General features: G+C 42.0%; 2 protein-coding genes and 1 long non-coding RNA gene across 18 annotated transcripts in view; 1 reads left to right on the top strand and 2 right to left on the bottom strand.

Annotated features, from left to right (window-relative positions):
* LOC127609303 (uncharacterized) overlaps positions 1–21,650 on the top strand; it is a 204,042-nt gene that overhangs the window by 153,091 nt on the left and 29,301 nt on the right. The window lies entirely within an intron of this gene.
* Positions 1–21,650, bottom strand: part of LOC127609099 (unconventional myosin-XVIIIa-like) — a 172,876-nt gene that overhangs the window by 122,084 nt on the left and 29,142 nt on the right. The gene's annotated exons all lie outside the window — the stretch shown is intronic.
* The window catches only part of ksr1b (kinase suppressor of ras 1b), a 35,653-nt gene continuing 21,023 nt past the window's right edge, over positions 7,021–21,650 (bottom strand). For 5 of the 7 annotated variants that reach the window (XM_052079021.1, XM_052079020.1, XM_052079022.1 and 2 more), the window contains 9 exons: positions 14,357–14,504; positions 13,297–13,618; positions 11,952–12,109; positions 11,791–11,857; positions 10,793–10,876; positions 10,651–10,712; positions 7,878–7,990; positions 7,623–7,788; positions 7,021–7,186 (listed from right to left, as the gene is read on the bottom strand). In XM_052079021.1, the coding sequence (XP_051934981.1) occupies positions 7,134–7,186; positions 7,623–7,788; positions 7,878–7,990; positions 10,651–10,712; positions 10,793–10,876; positions 11,791–11,857; positions 11,952–12,109; positions 13,297–13,618; positions 14,357–14,465 (1,134 nt within the window). In that variant the 5' untranslated portion in view covers positions 14,466–14,504 and the 3' untranslated portion in view covers positions 7,021–7,133. Of the gene's footprint in view, positions 7,187–7,622; positions 7,789–7,877; positions 7,991–10,650; positions 10,713–10,792; positions 10,877–11,790; positions 11,858–11,951; positions 12,110–13,296; positions 13,697–13,741; positions 14,505–21,650 lie in introns of those variants that run through there. The other 2 variants (XM_052079019.1, XM_052079024.1) reach the window with 2 other exon arrangements.

The raw sequence follows: 21,650 nt of genomic DNA, 5'->3' as shown, positions 1-21,650 counted from the left end.
AATAGTCGTGAAAATACGGTAGCTCCTTTCCAGAGACATGTTTACAACGCAGACTTCAAACGTATGGCGATCGGTTACGCAGTTGAACACAGAAATAGAGCAGCGGCGAGAGAGTTCAACGTTAATGAGTCAATGGTGCTGAAGTGGCGGAAGCGACTCGACGCCCTGTGTCAGGTAATGAAGACTACACAGAGCTTCAGAGCAAAGACGATGGCCACAACTGGAGGACCAACTCGAACATTGGGTTGTTGAGCAGAGAGCAGCAACTATTAGTGTCTGTACAATCACGATTTTAATAAAGGCAAAACAGATGGCACAGGAGTACAGGAATAAATAAATTTAGTGGCCGTCCTTCTTGGTGCTTTTGGTTTATGAAAAGACGTCATCTCTCTATCCGCACACAAACCACTGTTTCGCAGCAACTGCCTCAAGACTACAAAGAGCGTGCCCCTTTCCGCCCATAGTGCAAAAATCAGTGAGAAAAGATCCGACCAGGGCATGGTGTGAAAATTGATATATATGTTTGAACAACATTGAATTATTGTTATGTTTTTGTTTTATGTTGAGAGGGAAGAAATTTAATCTGTGCTGGATGTTACACATACTGTACGTACAGCACATTTGACTATAAAGTTGTATTCAATTCAATTATTGCTTTGCACTATTTCAAGCGGTATTGTGCTTGCGCTTTGATTTACCGTCACAATATCAGACTGTTTCCGCTACGTGATGTTGAAGAATGTTGCACTAACTGTTATAACTTGCTGTTGGTTCAGTAAACGGTGTTGCTGCTTTAGTAAATACGTTTTATTGACATCTGATCGTTATGTTGGCACTTCGTTTAGCGTAGCCCCATCTATGGATGCATTGTAGATTGCATCTTATAATGCAGTGCGCCCGATATATGAAAAAAATGACAAAATAGGCCATTCATTGAAGGTATGCTTCATAATCCAGTGCGCCTTTTAGTGTGGAAAATACGGTAGTCTAAACCAACAATGCAGCTCTACTTAGCTTTTGGCTTTGACATAATCGTGTTTCTGTGTGGCCCTGCCATTGTTGGAAAATGGCAAATCTTCACATAGCCTAGTTTCTGAGTCATCCATGGACCAATTACATATTGGGACAGTTGTATGTCAATTCAGAACAGTTTGCTTACGACATGTTTTCAGAAATAGGTCTGATTTACTTGGTTGTGTGATTTCACACTCCAGACTCAAACACACCATTGTGATACAACCAACGAAAAAGTGAATTTTAGAAGGAAATCTCCACTAAATGTGTCTTTTAAAACAATGTCAGTTTTATGTTAGACTTACCGTAACTTCCTTGCCCAGGTTGGCATCTGCCTGCACCTTCTTTATGCCCTCATTGCTACCCACTAACCAGATTTTAGATTCCACAGGTTGGTTGGTGATTGGCCAATCTCTAACATGCAGCTCATACCAGATTGTACTGAAAAGAAGACAATGTCAAGTTAAATCAAGTGAGTAAAATGTCTTTGCGTAGAAAAATGTCTAGAATAATCACTGTGTGGGCACATGGCTACATTCATTACGCGTCATGCCGTTTCACCAATCTGGCCACTGTGTAATAAATGTTGTCAAGCAAAGATATTTGTGATTGTACATTTGCTTTCAGGCTCAGAACGGATGTGCATTCATCTTCGTGAACATTTCGAATGCTAGAAATTACACAACTCTTCCTTTTTATAGAAAGATTCATATCAAATCGACGACAATCAATACCCAAAAGCATAAATGTCAGCAGCTTTCGAGAAAGGCAGCCGGTCCTCAGGAACCTCTGGGCTCATCACACGGACAATCTCTGGTGAAAGGTAGTTGATCCACCCTTGGGGTATCTTCAATACATTCCTTCTTCTATGAACACAAACATATACAGTATGTATAACAATTAATGTAGCTAAAGCGTAGGCACAATCTGTATGCTTCAATTGCATTCTTACCTGCCTTCTTGTACCACTCCGGCCATCCCAAATAGGCCAAAATCTGTTATAACGACTCTGTTTGAGTCATAAAACACATTCCTAGACTTCAGATCTTTGTGAACTATGCCTTTAGCATGCAGATAGCCCATTCCCTTTGGGAGAGATAAATATACAAATAATACAGAACATACTTCATATAAACCCAAGTCTAACGAAGTTAGGAAGTTTAAAACAAATATAACGAGAATACAATGATTTCTTGCCGTCATCCTACATTCACCGTACATTAAACCTATTGAATACACTACAAAGACATTTAACGTTCAAACGGACAGTATATTTCTTGCAAATTGTGATTTATTTAGAATTTGATGCATGTAACACCTTCCAATAACATGGGGACAGAATCACGTTCACCAGTTACATCACATTTTTGCTTTAACAACACTCAATAACCATTTGGGAACTGAGGTCACAAACTGTTGAAGCTTTATAGGTGGAATTCTTTTTCTTTCTTGATTTACAACTTAAGTTGCTTTGGAGTTTGGGGTCTCTGATGCCAAATTTTGCACTTCATAATGTGACACGTTTATTTTCAATGAGAGACAGGCCTGGACTGCTGGCATACCAGTCTAGTAGTCACACTCCTTTCTATGAAACCATGTGGATTGGCATGGTCATATATAGTGTGTATTATATACACACATATATATATATATATATATATATAAAACATCGGACATTTCAGTCCAGAAATGTGCAGTGCTGGGAACAGCAAGGACACTGCGCAGAACCCTCAAGCTTCCTGGCCTCTGGTAGAGGACCCGAGCTGAATGAGGGACGGACACCACCCGAGGGGTGAGATGAGGATTTTTAAAATATATATATATATATTATAATTGAAAAGGATTTGCAAATCATTGTATGCTTTTATTTCCATTTTACACATTCTAAATTGCTGCCTCTTACCTTGACAATTTCTTGTGCAATCTGCCTGGTATTATTTATATCCAACAAATGGCCTCTTTCTCTTACAAAAGAGTACAAAGGAACCCCTTTACAGAAACTGCAAAGCAAAATATGCAGCATTGTCACAGACATTTTCCACTCAGAAATGATAACTTCTGTGTTTTTGTGTATTAGAGGGAGTAAGAAAAAAAACGGAAACAGAATATAAACATCTTAGTTCTACCTTGTGACAATAGCAAGGTGGGGCGGGGCCATGCAGGCGCCCATGAACAGGATGACGTTTTCATGTCTGGTTTGCCTGTAGTTCATCACCTCCTTCTTAAAAAGTTTCAGGTGGTCCTGGTTATTACCATCCACCTCCACAAGGCGAATGGCTACCTCGCCGTGCCAGCGACCCCTGAACACCTTCCCCCAACGGCCCTGGAGAGTCAAAAGCCACTCATGTTTGGTGTTTCACACAGATGTATGATCTACCTCTTGCAAAAGTACACATCACATCCTATTTCACAGTGTTCAAACTATGATTGATGATTACAAATTTTTCTCGTACTCACATGGGGGTGAGAGCTATTGTTTTGATTGCCATTTTGTTGGTTTATTAATTATAATCTGTGACCTAGTATTGCCTAATAAGAGACAGGAAAAAACTAAATGTGTCATCCTCTATAAACTGCAGGTTACATATGTTACTGAGTTAGCAAGTAGGCAGACTTCGTAGCAACATGCCGGCGGAAAGGATGGAAGGCCCCGTCTCTATACCAGGTATGTGACTCTTAGGCATTTGCGGACTGCACAGGCGTGGAGCCATCAAGACCATCCTCAAGGCTGCTGAAAAGGCTTCATGGTGACTAAGGAGTGGGGAGATGTAGCGCAGTGCGCTACCTGGACACAAGTCGGGGCCTGATCATCCCTATCTGAGTCTCCCAGGTGAGATTGTCTGATGTAAGACCCGAAACACCCTATGACCCGGGAACATCATTGGTGGTGTGTCCAGGTTGCACTACTCTTTGTCTTGCTTGAGGTTGAGTTAAAGCCAAAGGTGTCGAAAAGAAAAGAGTTAACTACAGAAGCAGTGAGCGAGATGTATGTCTTCACAGAAAGACCAGTCACTGCCATCCACTGCCTCATTGACATCGGCGTGCACACCGCTGATCAGAACATATTCAAGCCAAAACCCAAACACCGGTATGCTCTATTTTGTGCTGTCAATTTAACCCTTTCATGCACCCTGTAACGGTGCCGGGGGTTGGCAACCTGCGACTCTTTAGCGCCGCCCTAGTAGCTCCCTGGAGCCTTTTCAAAAATGTTTGAAAATGGAAGATGGGTAGGCAAGTATATTGTTTGTTTTAATACGGTTTCTGTAGGAGGACAAACATGAAAAATATTCTTAACGTTTTCCAATGCTGTAAAAATGTGTAAATATTTAATATCAACATTTCTGTCAACAAAGATTTGCGCCGTAGCCTGTGACACACGTTTCTACTAGCAGAACGGGATGCCAGGCAGGTGGCTGTTGCAGCAAAAAAAAATATATATATATATATATATATATAAATTATATATATTCGCTATATTCATTCATTCATCTTCCGAGCCGCTTGATCCTCACTAGGGTCGCTGGAGTCTATCCCAGCTGTCTTCGGGCAGTAGGCGGGGGACACCCTGAATCGGTTGCCAGCCAATCGCAGGGCACACAGAAACGAACAACCATTCACACTCACGCTCACACCTAGGGACAATTTAGAGTGTTCAATCAGCCTGCCACGCATGTTTTTGGAATGTGGGAGGAAACCGGAGCACCCGGAGAAAACCCACGCAGGCCCGGGGAGAACATGCAAACTCCACACAGGGAGGCCGGAGCTGGAATCGAACCCGGTACCTCTGCACTGTGAAGTCGACGTGCTAACCACTGGACTACCGGGCCGCCCTATATATATATATATATATATATATATATATTTTTTTTTTTTTTAAACGCGTTTCATGTACAATTCACAGAGGGTACTGGCAAAGAATGGAAAGCTGGAGGGCAGAGAGAAGCAGTGCTTTGTTCATCTTAGGGGCCATTATGGCTGTTGCTCATTACGGCATGCGTGTGTAAGTGCGGATGTATGTGTGCATGCGGTAACAGGTCGAATTTGGGAGGCTGGTTGTTCGAAAAGTAGATCTGTCAAAAAACGTTTTGGCACCCCTGCCGTACAGGATGCACTGCAGGGGAAAAAAAACGTTTAATCATGAAGACTCATTGTGTATTTGTAGCCAACTTAGTCATTTTGATAGTAGGCTAATATAGATAACAGATACATACAGCATGTGTTGCCATCATTATAAGGCTTTTTTCCGGCTCCAGACATATTTGTTTTTTGGTCCAATATGGCTCTTTCAACATTTTGGGTTGCCGTTTCCTTTGTGTAATCTGATAACATGATAAACTGTCCACTGGATTAACCGCTGTCCCTTAAACGGTTCTTCTTGGCTGAGGTCTTGCTGTGTTGAGTGCTACTCAAGTTTACAAATTCCCTCTCTGGGTTTATGTCTGTATCCTTGATCATTTGTAATGTACAGTATTAGGTCAAGTCAAGTCAAGAGTATTTATAGAGCACTTTTAAACAGCCTTCGCTGCATACAAAGTGCTGTACATGGAGCAATTTAACATGCACAATAAACAGTAAGACAAATCGGTAATAAAGGCAGTAGAAAGCACCAAACAGTAAAATCAAGAACAAATCTAAGTCATGCTGAGTCAAATGCCAAAGAATACAAGTGAGTTTTGAGGAGGGCTTTGAAGATGGGCAGCGAGGAGGCTTGCCGAATGTTCAGTGGGAGGTCATTCCAGAGAGAGGGACCAGCAACAGAAAAGGCTCGATCCCCTCTGAGCCTCAGTTTAGTTCTTGGTACTTCTAATAATGTCTGGTCCACAGACCTGAGGCGCCGGGCAGGTGTGTAGGGGCGGATGAGCTCAGAGAGGTAAGGTGGCGCGAGATTATTCAGAGATTTGAAAACAAAGTGGAGGATCTTGAAAATAACTCTAAAATGAATGGGGAGTCAGTGAAGGGATGCCAGAGTAGGAGTTATGTGCTCCCTCTTACGAGTACCAGTCAAGAGGTGAGCAGCGGCATTCTGGACCAGCTGAAGGTGCTTAATGAAGGACTGGCTGACTCCAAAGTAAAGGGCATTGCAGTAATCGAGCCGGGATGTGACAAAGGCATGAATTACTGTCTCAAAGTGTTCATGTGAGAGGAGAGGTTTTATTTTGGCCAGCTGTCTAAGGTGAAAGAAGCTGGATTTAACAATGGCATATTATCTTTTTGCTGAAAGTAAGGCACATCTGCATCTTCACCTTTCCTACAAGCTCTCCGAGCTGCAGCTCCTCATATGGTATGTCCCATTCCTGCAGGTAGACGCTGGTCTGACTGGCTTTGCGGTTGAGTTCCCCGCTCCAACGGCCAACGGTCCTACGCCGACAAATAGACGGAGGCAGGTCTTCTAGGCCATCTTCATCAAAGTCCTCGTTGGAGAATCTTTTGTTTTTGTCCTCTCCAGCAGAATGATGCTCATCTGCACGCTAAGAATAAAAAGAACAACATTCATTGATCGAAATAACGGTGAGTGAATATTTCTCAATGATGAAAGAGAAGTAAGAGTAGATCTAAAATGTAACTGCAACTATTTTTTTAATGGTTTCCTGTTTGCGTGTGCACTTTATAAAACTGTAATTGGTTGTACTTACCACCTCAACTTTTAGAAAGTAAACCTTTGGACTATGACACTCTGCCTTCAGTGTTAAATAATATTGTACGCCGACTGTGAATGACGTAGACATGGTTTAAAAGTGAATTTGATGTTAAGTTTTAAGTTACAAGAGGAAAATTACTTTACTTTTGCAATTTATTTGTACAAGTGTCAGAAAAGATTTTTCTCGATGGCCCCTCCAACAATGGCAAACACACTTTCTGCGAGACACAGCTATCAGCACTGGCATACTATCATTGATTATATTCGTTGTCAGGGGGGGGTGTCATTGTGCATGCCTAAGGCCGCTGCCCCATCGGCCCCGCATTCTGCATGCCCCAGAGTGTCAAATGGACTGCATGTACAAACCTGGTTTTGGTCAGGTGCTTTTACTTGCGTCGCAGTAACGGCTGTCTGCGATACTCTAAGAAAAACAATAATTAATTTAGACACTTTTTCATCAAGCAAATTCTGCTCGAGCATTTTACCCAGAGCAGTCAGACTGTTGATTATCAGCATTCTTGGAATTGGGGACATCTGTTGAAGAAACAGAAATAACTTCAGAATCCCTTTTTGTTTCCCTGAAATAGGTCATGTTGCTCACTCACTTGTATCATAACTGAGTTATTCTTTAATTGTAAAGCGTTTAACGTTTGGTAACATCAGTGTGGTAAGTTCAAATCGAAAGCTATAAATGTCTACTTATTACTTGACAAAGACAGACAGAAACCCAAAACAAGCCAGTTAATATGGTTACACTAACATGACCTAATCTGTCCAAACAAAATACGTATTAATATATGATTTAAAGATGGATGGATGGATTGATTCATTTCTTCTCAAATGATTAGCAACATATGGATTTATAATATTAAAAAAACAGCTAAAACATTAAATATGTAAATGTAAAAAAAATGCCATGACAAGGATTCTTTTTTTTTGCGAATATATGAAGTAGCCACAGTGGGTTAACCTGGGAAGTGAAAATTGTCGTTCTGGGAACCTTGGGGAGACGTGTTGAGTGGGGGAGTGGTGCTGACACTGGGTGGGTTGCTCTGCTGGGAACGTGCTGGAGAGGAAGGTGTGGAGGAGGCGGCTGATGATGGGTTACTACTGGAGTCCAGCTGGCTGCGAGGCTCCTGTGGTGTGAAAATGGATATAGGTAGATGGACAGATGGACAGGTGGATGGATGATCACAAATTCTAGTGCAGCAGAAGTTGTACATACCCTTTTGGTTATTGCCTTTGGTAATGTGCCAAACTGCAGTGTGATCTTTGCTTTGTGATCAATACGATTGTTGATATCAGACGGCACTGATTCTGCCCTTCGCATCTTTGGCACTACCAACCAAATGAAAAGATTGACAATGTGAATGTACAACAGACTTTCAAATTAAATGCTAATCTATCCTTCTTTGCCACTAGCAGTGGCTGTCCTAGCTTGAATGACACCCGGTGTGATAGTGATGTGTTGGTCGCAAACGAAAAAGCTCTGAGAGCCTTTTTAATTTTTTTTATTTTATTTTAAGTGAACAAGAGCCGGCCGGCTCCATTCACTTCAAAGTGCCCGCTCACATGAATCTCAATTCGTCTGGGACTGCAGAGAGCCTAAATAGCGGAGAATAGATACAGAACACAGAGGAGAGAGGCCGAACAGATAAAAACAGACCAAGGAGAGACAACACCAAAACGATCGTAAGGAATACTAAAGAAAACAGCAGCAGGAACGGGAGTTCTATCTGGACACTGATAAACTTTGTTGACAATACTGTATAAACGCAGAATGTAATCAGCAAGGGAAAATATATATATATATATATATATATATATATATAAATATAAATCCTTTCATGCACCCTGTAACCTGATAACATGGTAAACTGTCGGAATAACCGCTGTCCCTGAAAAGGTTAATAAAAGGTGCCAATGTCTCTAAAGACCGTATCTCACAGAGCGGCAAAGGTTGGCAAGTGTGTGTGCATCTAGCGAATGTCGTTTTTTCCGTCGTGGTTGCATACGGTTGCAAAGACGTTCGACAACAATTTTAACGGTCTGAAACGCTTGTCATAAAAAAACTTTTTGTTCAAAATTTGAGGGTGACTGTTTGCAACCATTAGAACTATTTGGGAATGTCTGACAAATTTCTTTACAACTTTTTGGCAACATTGAACAAACCCTGCCCCAAAATAAGAAAGAAAGAAAGAAAGAAAGAAAGAAAGAAAGAAAGAAAGAAAGAAAGAAAGAAAGAAAGAAAGAAAGAAAGAAAGAAAGAAAGAAAGAAAGAAAGAAAGAAAGAAAGAAAGAAAGAAAGAAAGAAAGAAAGAAAGAAAAATCCGCTTAATGCAACTTTTGAAGCTTGGTGCTGGATGGACTTGGAACAATGTCAGTCCCTGATGAGAGAATCGGGACAGATCATTTTTGACACAATAACATGGATAAGTGCCTCTAAGCAGAGCACTTAAGTGTTTCTCATGATCAATTTTGACAACAGTATAAACTAGTTACCTGCGTGCTGCTTTTTTTGGTTTTGTTTTACATATATTTAAAATAAGATAAGATATCCTTTATTCGTCCCACACTGGGGAAATTTACAGCCTCCAGCAGCAAGAATGTATGTAGAAAGAAGAAAGGAGAAAGAGAAAAGAAAAAACAACAAACATCTTTCAATTAAATACAATATGAACACAATGGATAAATCACAGTACTATTTACAATATTATTATTTATTTATTGTGGTTTAAAGTGATTGTGTTGTTTCACTTGAAGTTAGTTTAGGACAAAAAAAAGTTTAGATCGGAAATTATTACGTTATGTTGAAAATAGCTAAGGTTTTTTAACTAAATATTTTTTGTAGCTTCATATAGAAGAAAAGTCATAATTTAAAAATAAACAGATACAACATAGTGTGTGTATTTTTTTACATGAGTATATGCATGATTCTTTGTGGGGTTTTTAATTAATAATAAAATGATATAATCACACACCCCCCAAAATAATCTTAAGAGCTGTTTGGGAACTAAAAGAGGCGACTCTTAAGTGTCCCACAACCCCAATAGCAAGAAATAAATGACGAAAAACAGCAAAGTGGATCTGGTATTTTCTTTCAAATATTTTGCTTTATGAAAAAAAATACGGAAACAGCAAAGAAAATTTTGAAGTAACCAGCCTTTTCACCAAAGCACACAAATCTTCCATTGCACAAATAAAACAAAAGTAAAGGAACACTCATTGACAACATTTTGGCTTTGTTCGCCAACATGCTTGCTTTCCTTTATGTTACTGTGGCTCCCCTACCACAGGGGTGCCTAAACTCAGTTCTCAAGGGCGGCTGTCCTGCCTGTTTCCCATCTCTCCCGGCTGCAAAATTCAAACAATTAGGATTGCTCTAATGCTGCTTCAGTGCTGGCTGGTGAGCTGATCATTTCAATCGGGTGAGTTGCAGCAAGGAGAGATGGAAAACAGGCAGGACAGCAGCCCGTGGGGACGGGAGCTGGACATGCCTGCCCTAAAACCATCTCTGCATCCCTTTTACAGAGGGTGACTGCACTCCGGGGGGGGGGGGGGGGTGTTATTCACCATACAAATACCATGATTGACACATCGTGTAGGAAACCATTTTAACCCTTTCAGGGACAGCGGTTACTACAGTGGACAGCTTATCGTGTTATCTGGTTACAGGGTGCATGAAAGGGTGAAAGAGCAATTGTAATGTTGAATTGTAAACAGATTTTGAACAGGGCAGTTCTTGATTCAAGGTTCCATTTTAAGATTGTATCACTGAAATGGTGGTGTCCAAAGTAAAATGGATTTCCAGAGGGCTACAAATCATCGACACTCCTGATGATTATCCTTTCAGCATAATATTAGCTGAAGCTGCATCCGTACTTCTTGAATCAAATGCAGCAGATGTCTTACATTGTGATGTATGGGGCATTTTTTTGTAGTGGCAAATTGGAAGTCTAAGTTAAGATGTTTTTTCCCTGATCATGATCATTGCTTACATGTGAGAAATGATATCCGACAAGAGGGAGCATCTTTGGTGCATTTGTTGTGACACTTTAATCTGGAGAGAGAAAAAGAGAGAATGCAGATGCTACATCATCATCATCATCATGCATAAGGTAAGAAAAATGAGTTTCTTACTTGCAATGTTTACACTTCACACCAAAGATCATGTTCTTGCCACACACTTGGCATATCTGAGAGAGCCATGATTTTGTTGAAAATCTGAAAGAAGAATGATGAAAAACTTTTTATGTTGAAAATCACCCATCCATTGCCCATACTGCTGATCTGGATCATCAGTCAAGCTTAAAACTATAAATACTATATACTTCATCTCAACTGTACGCACTAAATCTAAACAATGTCATTTGGTTGAAGATGAACACCCGTTGATATATTGGGGTCAAACTGGAAAGAAACAAATCCACTAGGATAATCAAGCTGATTTGTTACCAGAATCTCTATTTGGAGAAATAAGTGGTATACTGAAAAAAAAAAGTCAGTCGAAATAGATATGGTCAAAATGTAGTAAGGGAAAAGTTGTGTAGTGATAGCAAGTGGAAGGTTACACAAAGAACGAGAGCATCATGCATATTTAGAGAAAACCGAACCTGTGACGCCTCCTCCTCCTCCTGGGCAATCGGCCCCCATCAGGGAGTTTGCCCCCTCACGGGTCCCACACAGGTGCCACGCGAGGTTCACACCTGGTGCGGGCCCTCGCCTGATTATTGTTGAAGGAGGGTTGTGGGGCGGCTACGCCCACTCCCCTCCGTTTCGGCGGGGCGAGCGCTGAGGGGCATTTAGCCACGTCTGGGGCCCAAGAGCCCTGGCATTTCACCCTCGCGCCACTTGGAGGCATCCCACCACACGAGGCACTGTGACGCAAAAGTCCTAACCTCTCTACTTCCCTCATCGTAAGATGCAAATAATGACCGTTTCTATTTTTAGATTTTGCATATTGTAAATGGCATGCAGGCTGCTAATATTAGATACGAGAATAAGTGAAACATATCAAATGAAATGGTGACCACAGTTGCCAACCGGTTAGCTACTAACCGCATGATGTGCTAACCGTTAGCACATCTGCCTCACAGTTCAGTGTTGCCTGGTTGCATCCCTTTATGGTTAGTACTCACCTGTGGGTAACAGCCAAACCGATATCTCGCCTCACTGTCTGAGGTGAACTCCTGTGTACAGCGATGTCTGTGAAAAACACCAGCACGCACTGTGTGAATTAAACAATAAAATGAGACGTGCCATACAAGTGGATGCCTGATATGATAACTGCGGAACTCACTGTCCAGGGATGTCGGGGCGGCTGTCATCGTGTACGGGGCAGAGGCAGGGACGGGGTTGTGTGTGCGGGCAGACAGCAGGGGTGAACGCAGGTTTGAATCTTCAAAACTGTTTCCATTAAAGTGCATAGAAGCCAGCACCTTGTTTTTCTTGTTGGCCCTTCAAAGACAGCAGTGAAAGCAGCTAGCAGTGAAGCTCAAAACCTGTATTTCTGTTGACAGAAATCTCAGAAGAACAATTATGATTATTCCAAACTGTACTGTTTGCTCTCTCAAGTCTGAGCTAATTTGAATGAAGAAGCAAATCACGGAATAAATCGCTACACATGTATTCAATTTGCAATTCGGTAGTTTACACAGACAGGCAGGAGAAAAGAAAGATTTTCAGCAGCATCTGGTGAGTATCATGCATTTTACTTTAAGTTTCTATGTTTTTGTAATTTTATTTGATATGTATTGATTGTGAAATGCTGTTTTGCAGTGTAGAGGTTTGTTGTTTTGAGTCATTGGCGCTACACAAGAGCTGTTGAACACATCAGTGAATTATACTGTGCGTCAAAAAGAAGTCTTTGGTCTTTGGAATTTTCTGTCGTTGTGTTATAAAATGATATATATAATAACTATTATGTAACATAAATGCCGTTATCGGTTCTTAGTATCGTAGAGAGGGAATCTTGTACTGGTATCGGCCTGAAAAAAGTGGTACCGAACTTCCCTGTAGCATAGCATAGCATAGGATAATATAATGCAGCATAGTATAGTTAAAAAAAAAACACTTCAAATTTAAAACGATGGTTTTCTGCTACAGTTTGAGGAACTGAGAGCAGTTGATATCTTGCTCAACGTGACCTTAACAGTCCTCAGGAAGCAAACTCTTTTTCGCAACTTGTCTGACTTTGAATATTTGGTTTTGCTGTGGGACTCACACTCGGCAGCATTATCTGTCTGTCTGTCTGTCTGTCTGTTTGTTTGTCCAAATACAAACAGTTCTCTGTTAATTCCACCCGTGTCTTATTATTTCATCTATTGTATACTAAAGCTGGGATACCCTTTCAATCTGAACGTGTAGGTAGATGACTTGTGTAGGCCTACTACTTTAGCTGAAAGATGAATTGGTGTTGTTTGCCAATCAACAGGAAAGTAGAACTACTGGATAACAAATAAACCTTTCTTTCTGCGCGAGTCAAGTCACACAGATATTGCATTTCACTACTTTTGCTACTTCACTGTTCACGTTTGAGGGTGCATCAATACTAAGTAAGATGTAAGATGTGTTTTTAAAAAATCCAATTGTGATGTGAACTGTGCCTTTTTGGAACAGAAGTTACACACAATGCAACAACCCACCTGTGGTTTGCAGACTCCGCTTGCGAGTCTTGACTTTTGCTTCGCGTTGGTCCGATGGAGATGGGCAGGAGTTGCAGAAGCTTTCGAGAAGGCGGTGGTGGAGTATGAACTGTTTTGGCGGTTTGTATCTTTGAAGCTGGGATTCTGGAGGGAGTGCTTGGCGCCAATGAAAAGGTGTCAACCATTTCCTCAGTAGGTATGTAAGGTTGGTTGTCACCCGAACACGGAACCACGGATATGGAGATGGATCGGCTGTGCCTAACTGTGGACTGTTGGTTGGTGGAATGAATGCGCCGTTGGGAATCAGGCCTCATATCTCCAACTTATCAGTCAGAATTAGACACAAACATGTTAGTACAGTCCATATAGTGCCAAAACAAAGTTACAATCACATTTAATAATTGCTTAATTCAAATTCACAATCCTGCGCAATCAACGATGGCAATTTCTGCATCATTGTAATAGATCTGACCATCCATTTTGTATACCATGTGTACTCAATTAAGGCAATAATGGACCATAAACATAAAAGTGATGTCAAACACATTAGTCATGGTGCTCATGAATGATGAATGGCGGGAAATTTTTTAAAAAACTGACGGAAGTAGCTTTTCCGTCACCGAATCATCACAAACCGGGCGAATCCTGGCGGACCTTCTCAGTCATCAATGACAGACTTCCATTTCACTGACCACTGATGGAAACATACACTGCATGTCTCGCACGTGTTTGTTCACGGGGTTTCTTCCACAGGAGTGGAGCAAGGGCTCATACAGAAACCAAACATTTGAACGTGGTCGTCAATCGTTGGACTTGTGGTTGTGTTGGCTGCAAAATCTCGGTTCCCATTCTCTTTCCAGCCAGTATTACGCTTCAACTGGCTTCCAGATTAACTGGCTCTCGATTTCATCTTTGGCCGTTAGGGTAATGTGAGGCCAGCAATTTTGTATTTCCTGTCTGCAGATTCATCACTTGACATGGGCATGACACACAGTATGATGTAACACAGTTGGTGTGCAGGACTTTCAATACAGTGTAAGCAATCCGTTTCTTGGTTCACCTGTTTCTGTGGGACTTTTTAGACAGGAGAGGGCAGCAGTAAGGCGCGAACGATCCTCAGAGTTGGAGCCCAGGCGCTTCATTGTGTCCAGTACATCAGAGCTGGGCATCTGCGGCACACTGTCTACTGAGAGCTTCTCATCTGAGGCCTGTGGGACACATACAGGACATATGGTTAGTGAAACAACATGGTGAAAATTATATCTATTTCACAGCCTTAAAAAAAAAAAAGTGCCTCAATGTTTTTAACAGGCGCCCAAATCCTTGTCTGCGTCCCTTAAATGCAGCACAGACACATGTTGAATTTGTTATTATGCGAATGTGAAAATCTCCCATTTTAGGCTATTTTCTGGTTTGTGGGTTTTCCTCTTTGCCATGTGGACTTTTGTGCACCACAAGGCAATTTTGTGATTTAAGGACATTAAACTAACTAATTCATTCATCTTCCGAACCGCTTCATCCTAACTAGGGTGGCGGGAGGTGCTGGAGCCTATCCCAGCAGTCTTCGGGTAGAAGGGGGGGGGACACCCTGAATCGGTTGCCAGCCAATCGCAGGTCACACAGACACAAACAACCATCCACGCCCACACGCACACCGAGGGACAATGTTAGATGATGGGCCACCCGGTGATCCAGTGGTTAGCACGTCGACCTCACAGTGCAGAGGTACCGGGTTCAATTCCAGCCCCGTCCGGACTCCGTGTGTGGAGTTTTCATGTTGTCCCTGTGCCTGCGTGGGTTTTCTCCAGGTACCCCGATTTCCTCCCACATTCCAAAAACATGTATGGCAGGCTGATCGAACACTCGAAATTGTCCCTAGGTGTGAGTGTGAGCGTGGATGGTTGTTAGTCTGTGTGTGCCCTGCGATTGTCTGGCAATCGGTTCAGGGTGTCTCCCGCCAACTGCCCGAAGACAGCTAGGATAGGCTCCAGCAACCCCACCCCCAAATGTCTCTCTCTCTGTTTATTTATTTAATGCCGATCCGCTTATCCTCACAAGGGTCACGGGGGTGCTATGCATCACACTATTATACGAGCATGTTGATCAAGTATTGTTCTTTCAGCCTTTTTATTTTGACAAAGATTGAATGTACTGCTGAGATACTGATACTGAAGGAGTGTTTTATCTGGAACTCAGAAAACCATCTCATGTTTATAATGCACTTAAAATCAGCAAAGCACTTTTTCGACCTTCTGGTACTGAAATACAGGCACATTTGTAATTAATTGTTGGTTTTTGGGTTCATTTATTTAGTTTTTTTTGCCAAGAGAGAAGAGCCAAAAGAGACGTTTTTGTTTGTTTGTTTTACAAAATGCCATTTATTTTGGTATCACAATTTTTTGTCAATGGTTATTGATTACAATTTTGCACATATTTCATATCTTTCTAGCTTTCATGCATTTCCATCATGTTCATAAAATGTAATGGAAATGAATTCATCTCGTTCCTTGTTACAGATACTGGTTTTGAAAATTACACATGAATCCTAACGCAAGGAGACCAAAAAAAAGTGTTTTGTGAAAAAGTGGATCAACATTGATAAATTAAAGTTGCCTCAATCACCGTTTTATCATCAAATCATAGCCCCTGCATCGTATTCATTAAATTAAGTGCCCAAAGATTCTCACCCCTACATTATAGTGTCTGACCCACTCCTTTCACAAATTCATTTATTCATTCATTTTCCGAACCGCTTTATCCTTACTAGGATTACGGGGTGTGCTGAAGCCTATCCCAGCTGTCTTCGGGCAGTAGGCGGGGGACACACTGAACCGGTTGCCACCCAATCGCAGGACATACAGAAACGATCAACCATTCGCGCTCGCGCTCACAGTCACACCTAAGGACAATTTGGAGTGTCCAATCAGCCTGCCATGCATGTTTTTTGAATGTGGGAGGAAACCAGAAGACCTGGCGAAAACCCATGCAGGCCTGGGAAGAACATGCAAACTCCACAAAGGAAGGTCGGAGCTGAAATTGAACCAGGACCTCTGCACTGTGAAGTCGACGTGCTAACCACTTAACTACCGGGCTGCCCTTCCTTCACAAATGAAAATGATTTTAATGTATTTTTGGGTGCTCACATTTTTCCCTAGTTTGGGTTACGTGGAAGCTGTCTGCTTGTGTCTCCCAGCCATTGATGAAAACTTGGGAAAGAGTACTGGTTCATGCCATGTTGAGACACGAAGTGGAGATTTGTGAGCAACAGTATGGTTTCATGCCAAGATAGAGCACCACAAATAACACGTGTGCCGTGAGAATGCTGATGGAAAAGTACAGGTAAGGGCAAATTGAGCTCAATTGTGTCTCTAAGGATTTAGAAAAAGCACAGGGCAGATTGCCTATGGAGAAGCTCTGGCACTTTTCGTGGAAATCTGGAGTGGACAAGACGTACGCTGCACCAGGGGTCCTTTTGGGACCAGGCTTGGGCCCTTTTGGTACCGGACCACAGGTTTGGAACGAGTGACTGCAGATAATGATGTTTCTCTGAGTGTAAATGAGAGATTGTTTGCATTTGGGAACAAGGGGTGCCAAGGCTTGATCTATGCTGTATTAGACTATTTGTTAGGGATGAAATACATTTCGGTGTTTCTGACTCAACGTGTGCATGTGGTCATTGCGGAGGGCATCAACGAGCACCCCGGAAGTCCACCAAGGTATTTAATTATTAATCAAATAGTGTGGTGAAATTACACCTTCACCACACAGAGACAGACCAAAATATCTTTTTGTTTTTTTGCTGTAAGCGTCAGTCAAACACATCATCCCCCTCCAACACCACCCAGCCCATTGATTACCTTCCAAAGGCCAATAGAAACAGGACTGGGGGTTTAGATGATTGAGAATCGTCATATTACATGACCTGCGGCGATCTGTGAGCATATTTCCGCCATCAGACGTGGAGGAAATGTGCGCGACTCTAGCCAATCAGAGGCTCCTTTATAACATTGGTTTGCAAGTTTAAATCATCAGAATTTGCCAACAAATGAAAGAAAAATCAGTAAACAGAAAGTAATAGTAACAAATTGACGAAATGTACATCTCAACGCGCAGTTCAATAGCAGCCATGAATGTCGAAGATGAAGCGATTCTGACAAGAGAATTCCACCCCTGGCATACAGGGCGAGGTGGAGGAGGAAGCTTTTGTGCATGCTGTGTCGTTAAAAACAAGGCAATATAAGAAACCCGTCGAATCATTTGAACAAGTAGCACTTAAGTGGAAAGCATGAAAATGCGTTCAGAGTTTGAACAGCCTGCCCACGTAAACATAATAATAACTACCGGTAGCTGGCAGCCACTGAGTGAAAGCGGCAATTAATCGTGTCCCATTTACAAGTAGCTATGATGGTAACACCGTATGTTGGATTGTAACTTAAGAATTATGCTTACATTATAAGGCATATTTATTACTCCTAATTGGTCAATTTCTTAGTAGCTGAGAGTGTTATTATTCGAAATTTGTTGTATTATTGAATAAAACTCCTTAAATGGAACGGGAAAAAAATTATTATGCTATAATTATCTTTGTTGTCTGTATCATTGCTTTAAAACTGGCTATTTAAAAGCAATTGGAAAAAAAGTGGTTGCCGGTTCGAACAGTGAAAAAAAGGTTGGGGACCCCTGCTTGAGATTGGTCCAAGACACGTGTGAGAACAGTTAAGACAGTGCTGAGGTGTGCTGCTGGAGTGACATAGGGCCTCAAGGTGGAGGTGGGAGTGCATCAAGGATCGGTGCTGAGCTCTTTCTTGATTGCTATGCTGAGGTACAGATTTTGAGATGAGGTCAAATAGAAATCTCTGTGGACTGTAATGTTTGCAGATGACATTTTGACCTGTGATAAGAGTAGGAAGCAGGTGGAGGTATGCGACGAAACAAATGAATAAAGCTCAGTAAGACAGAGTACATTGGTGTGAATAAATGAAAGGGAGGCCGGTGAAGTAGTGACGTTACAAGGAGTAGATTGTTAGTTGAGAATTTAAGTACTTGGGGTCAAGTCTAACACGCAACGGGGAATGTAGAAAGGGGTGAAGAGGAGAGTATCGGGAGCGATCTGTGACAGAACACCAGCTAAAATGAAAGAAAAGGATTGCCGGACGATAGTGAGACCAGCTATGTTTTATAGTTTGGAGATAGCATCAATGACCAGATGATTGGAGACAGAGCTACTGTCGATGTGAAGTAGGAGGCAAACAGGTGATTTATGGATTAGATGAGGGACCACTTGCAAATGGATGGATTTAGAGCACAACTTTCAGAGGAAAATATGCAAAATATTTAGCATTGGTGACCTCTAAACAGGGTTATCCCAAAGGTCCTCTTCTGGATTCAATTACACAATTTCAGTTTGAGGAATCATATAATTCTGAACGTTTTCTTCGTAAGTTACACATGCAGCTGTTGAGAATTCTGGTTTGCTTTACTGTCTATTTACTGCAAATGCACCACATTCCGGGAGCCTGTGATCCATCTATTGAGCGCTCTATGCTGGACTGTGTTCACAGTACAGCTTTGGGAAAGCACACATGCATATTTTAACCCTTTCATGCACCATAATCATCTTGATAACCTGATAAGCTGTCGACTGTAATAACCGCTGTCCCTAAAATGGTTCAATGATTTTGTTGTTTACGATGATACTAGTGCAGCGTGTTATACCGGAGACAAATTCCTTGTGTGTTCTACATACTTGGCCAATAAAGATGATTCTGATTCTGATTCTGAAAGGGTTAAGAAACAAAAAAATGAGGGGTGGTCAAGTTAACCAACTAAAATGTCTTTGATTATTTAATTCTATTATTTGACTTGGTCATATAAAAAGTCAGACAAAAATGTAAAAAATTACACCCACACAATATGTGTGCTAAGCATCATCAAGGTTGATGTCCAGATCATATCTCACATTTGTGAACTTGTGCTTTGAATGAATGTTAATATACACTCTTAGTATTAACTGGCACTAAACTGTTGAGTTAGTAAAAATTATTATAATCCACCCATCCATTTTCCAATCTGCTTATTCTCACAAGGGTCGCAGGTGTGCTAGAGCCTATCCCAGCTGTCCTGGGGAAGCAGACGGCTTACACCCTGAACTGGTTGACAACCAATCCCAGGGCACGCAGAGACGAACAATCACAACTGGGGACAATTTAGAGCAGGGGTGCCCAACCTTTTTTGTCCCAAGGGCTCCTTTTCAAAGAGCCAACCTCTGGAGATCTACCATTCCAGTGTCAACATCTGACCCCCCCCCCCCCCCCCACACACACACACACATTTGCATGATGAGTAATAGCCATTACTGACCTTAATATGAACCGAATAGAAAAAAAACTGCTACGAAACAGGTAGATCTCTGTTTGAAAAAAGGAAATCACTTCCTACCTCAGTGGGCCGGCTTTGATCCCAATGTCATTTTGCAATCTCAGAATCTCATCCTCAAGAGTGGGGCTTTCAAAGTCAAAAAGTGATTTGACTTTGGCGACAATGTCACCAACGTCAATATTGGCACCAAATGGATAACACATGTAGCTAGCTGACTCTAGGCTCGATGGATGCAATGTCAGTAAAACGCCTCTCAAACTCTGATGAGATGCTCTGAACATGCTCCTCATAACGTGCACTGTCAAGCTGTGTCACAACTTGTAGTTGTGCTTGCATGTGAGGGAAGTTGCACAGGTTGGCCGAGCCCAGTGTTTCTCAAATAGTGGGGCGCGAGGCTCCGTCAAGGGGGGCGCTTTTGACCTCGGGGAACATGCTTTCTTATTTTTTAGTGTCCTAAAATAACGTGCAGTTACACCTCCACTACTTTAGGGGGAAGTGAAGTTCTCATTGGCAGAGTTTGCGCAGGGAGCATTCTCAGGGAGGAAATATGACGAGGCATATGTAGCGCTTGGCTTCAATGTAACTGCGGTGGTGCTTACTGTGTCTAAAAATGTTGGTAGCGGACAGCATGAAGCCAAATAAATTAAGGCGTCACTTAAAGACATTGCACCCAAATCACGCCGACAAGCTGCTTGAGTTTTTTTTTCAGCAAAAACATACCGAATATTCCCAACAATCATGCCGCTTTGTGACTGCTACTTCAGTAAACTAAAATACAGGTCCCCGGCTACACATTGAGCAGGAGCCGAGAGTTGCTGTGTCCTGCTTCAAACCTCGCTTTGAAAAGCTGTGCATTGCAAAACGTGCTCATTGTAGCCATTAATCCAGACATCCTCCTCTTTGATATATTTTTGTTTTGCTGGTTAAAGTTTTTTTTAATATTGTTCTCCTGAGATAAAGTTGGTGATTATTTTGAATGCATTACTAGTTTTTGATTTTATGTAATTTTATTTTTCAGTATCATACGGTTTGACATGGTCAGTCAAAAAATATTTATTGTTAAATTAAGGATTTAATGGTATTTTTGAATTTCAGATGCACTTTAAATCTTATCTGTTCCAGTTACTAAAGCTATTCTTTGTTGTAAATTGGTCCATAAAGTTGGTCATATTCCTTTCTTTTTTTATTCTCTTATACGTAAATAAGGATATAGTGTTATGCAAAGGTGTACTTATAACAATTTTATAGCCAAATGATACTATTTATAGTCATGTAGTCATGCTTTACATGTTTTCCTCTTCCTTGGGGGGGGAGAAGCATGACAGAAAACAATTGAGAACCACTGGCCATGAGAGGGGCCAAAGGGGTCGGGTGCAATGTGAGCTGGACGGCAGCCAAAGGCGGGGACCCTGGCGGTCCGATCCTCGGCTGCAGAAGCTAGCTCTTGGGACATGGAATGTCACCTCTCTGGCAGGGAAGGAGCCCGAACTGGTGTGTGAGGCAGAGAATTTCCGACTGGATATAGTCGGACTTGCCTCCACACACAGCCTGGGTTCTGGTACCAGTTCTCTCGAGAGGGGTTGGACTCTCTTCCACTCTGGAGTTGCTCACGGTGAGAGGCGCAGAGCAGGTGTGGTCATACTCATTGCCCCCCGGCTCAGTGCCTGTACATTGGGGTTCACACCAGTAGACGAGAGGGTTGCCTCCCTCCGCCTTCGGGTGGGTGGACGGGTCCTGACTGTTGTTTGTGCATATGCACCAAACAGCAGCTCAGCATACCCACCCTTTTTGGAGTCCTTGGAGGGTGTGCTGGAGAGTACTCCTGCTGGGGACTCCCTTGTTCTGCTGGGGGACTTCAATGCTCACGTGGGCAATGACGGTGATACCTGGAGGGGCGTGATTGGGAAGAACGGCCCCCCCGATCAGAACCCGAGTGGTGTTTTGTTATTGGACTTCATGGATTGTCCATAACGAAC

The sequence above is a fragment of the Hippocampus zosterae genome, chromosome 10 (genome assembly GCF_025434085.1).
Source record: "Hippocampus zosterae strain Florida chromosome 10, ASM2543408v3, whole genome shotgun sequence".
NCBI lineage: Eukaryota > Metazoa > Chordata > Actinopteri > Syngnathiformes > Syngnathidae > Hippocampus > Hippocampus zosterae.
The sequence above is the reverse complement of the archived record's forward strand: the minus strand, read 5'-3'. Positions and strand labels throughout refer to the sequence as shown.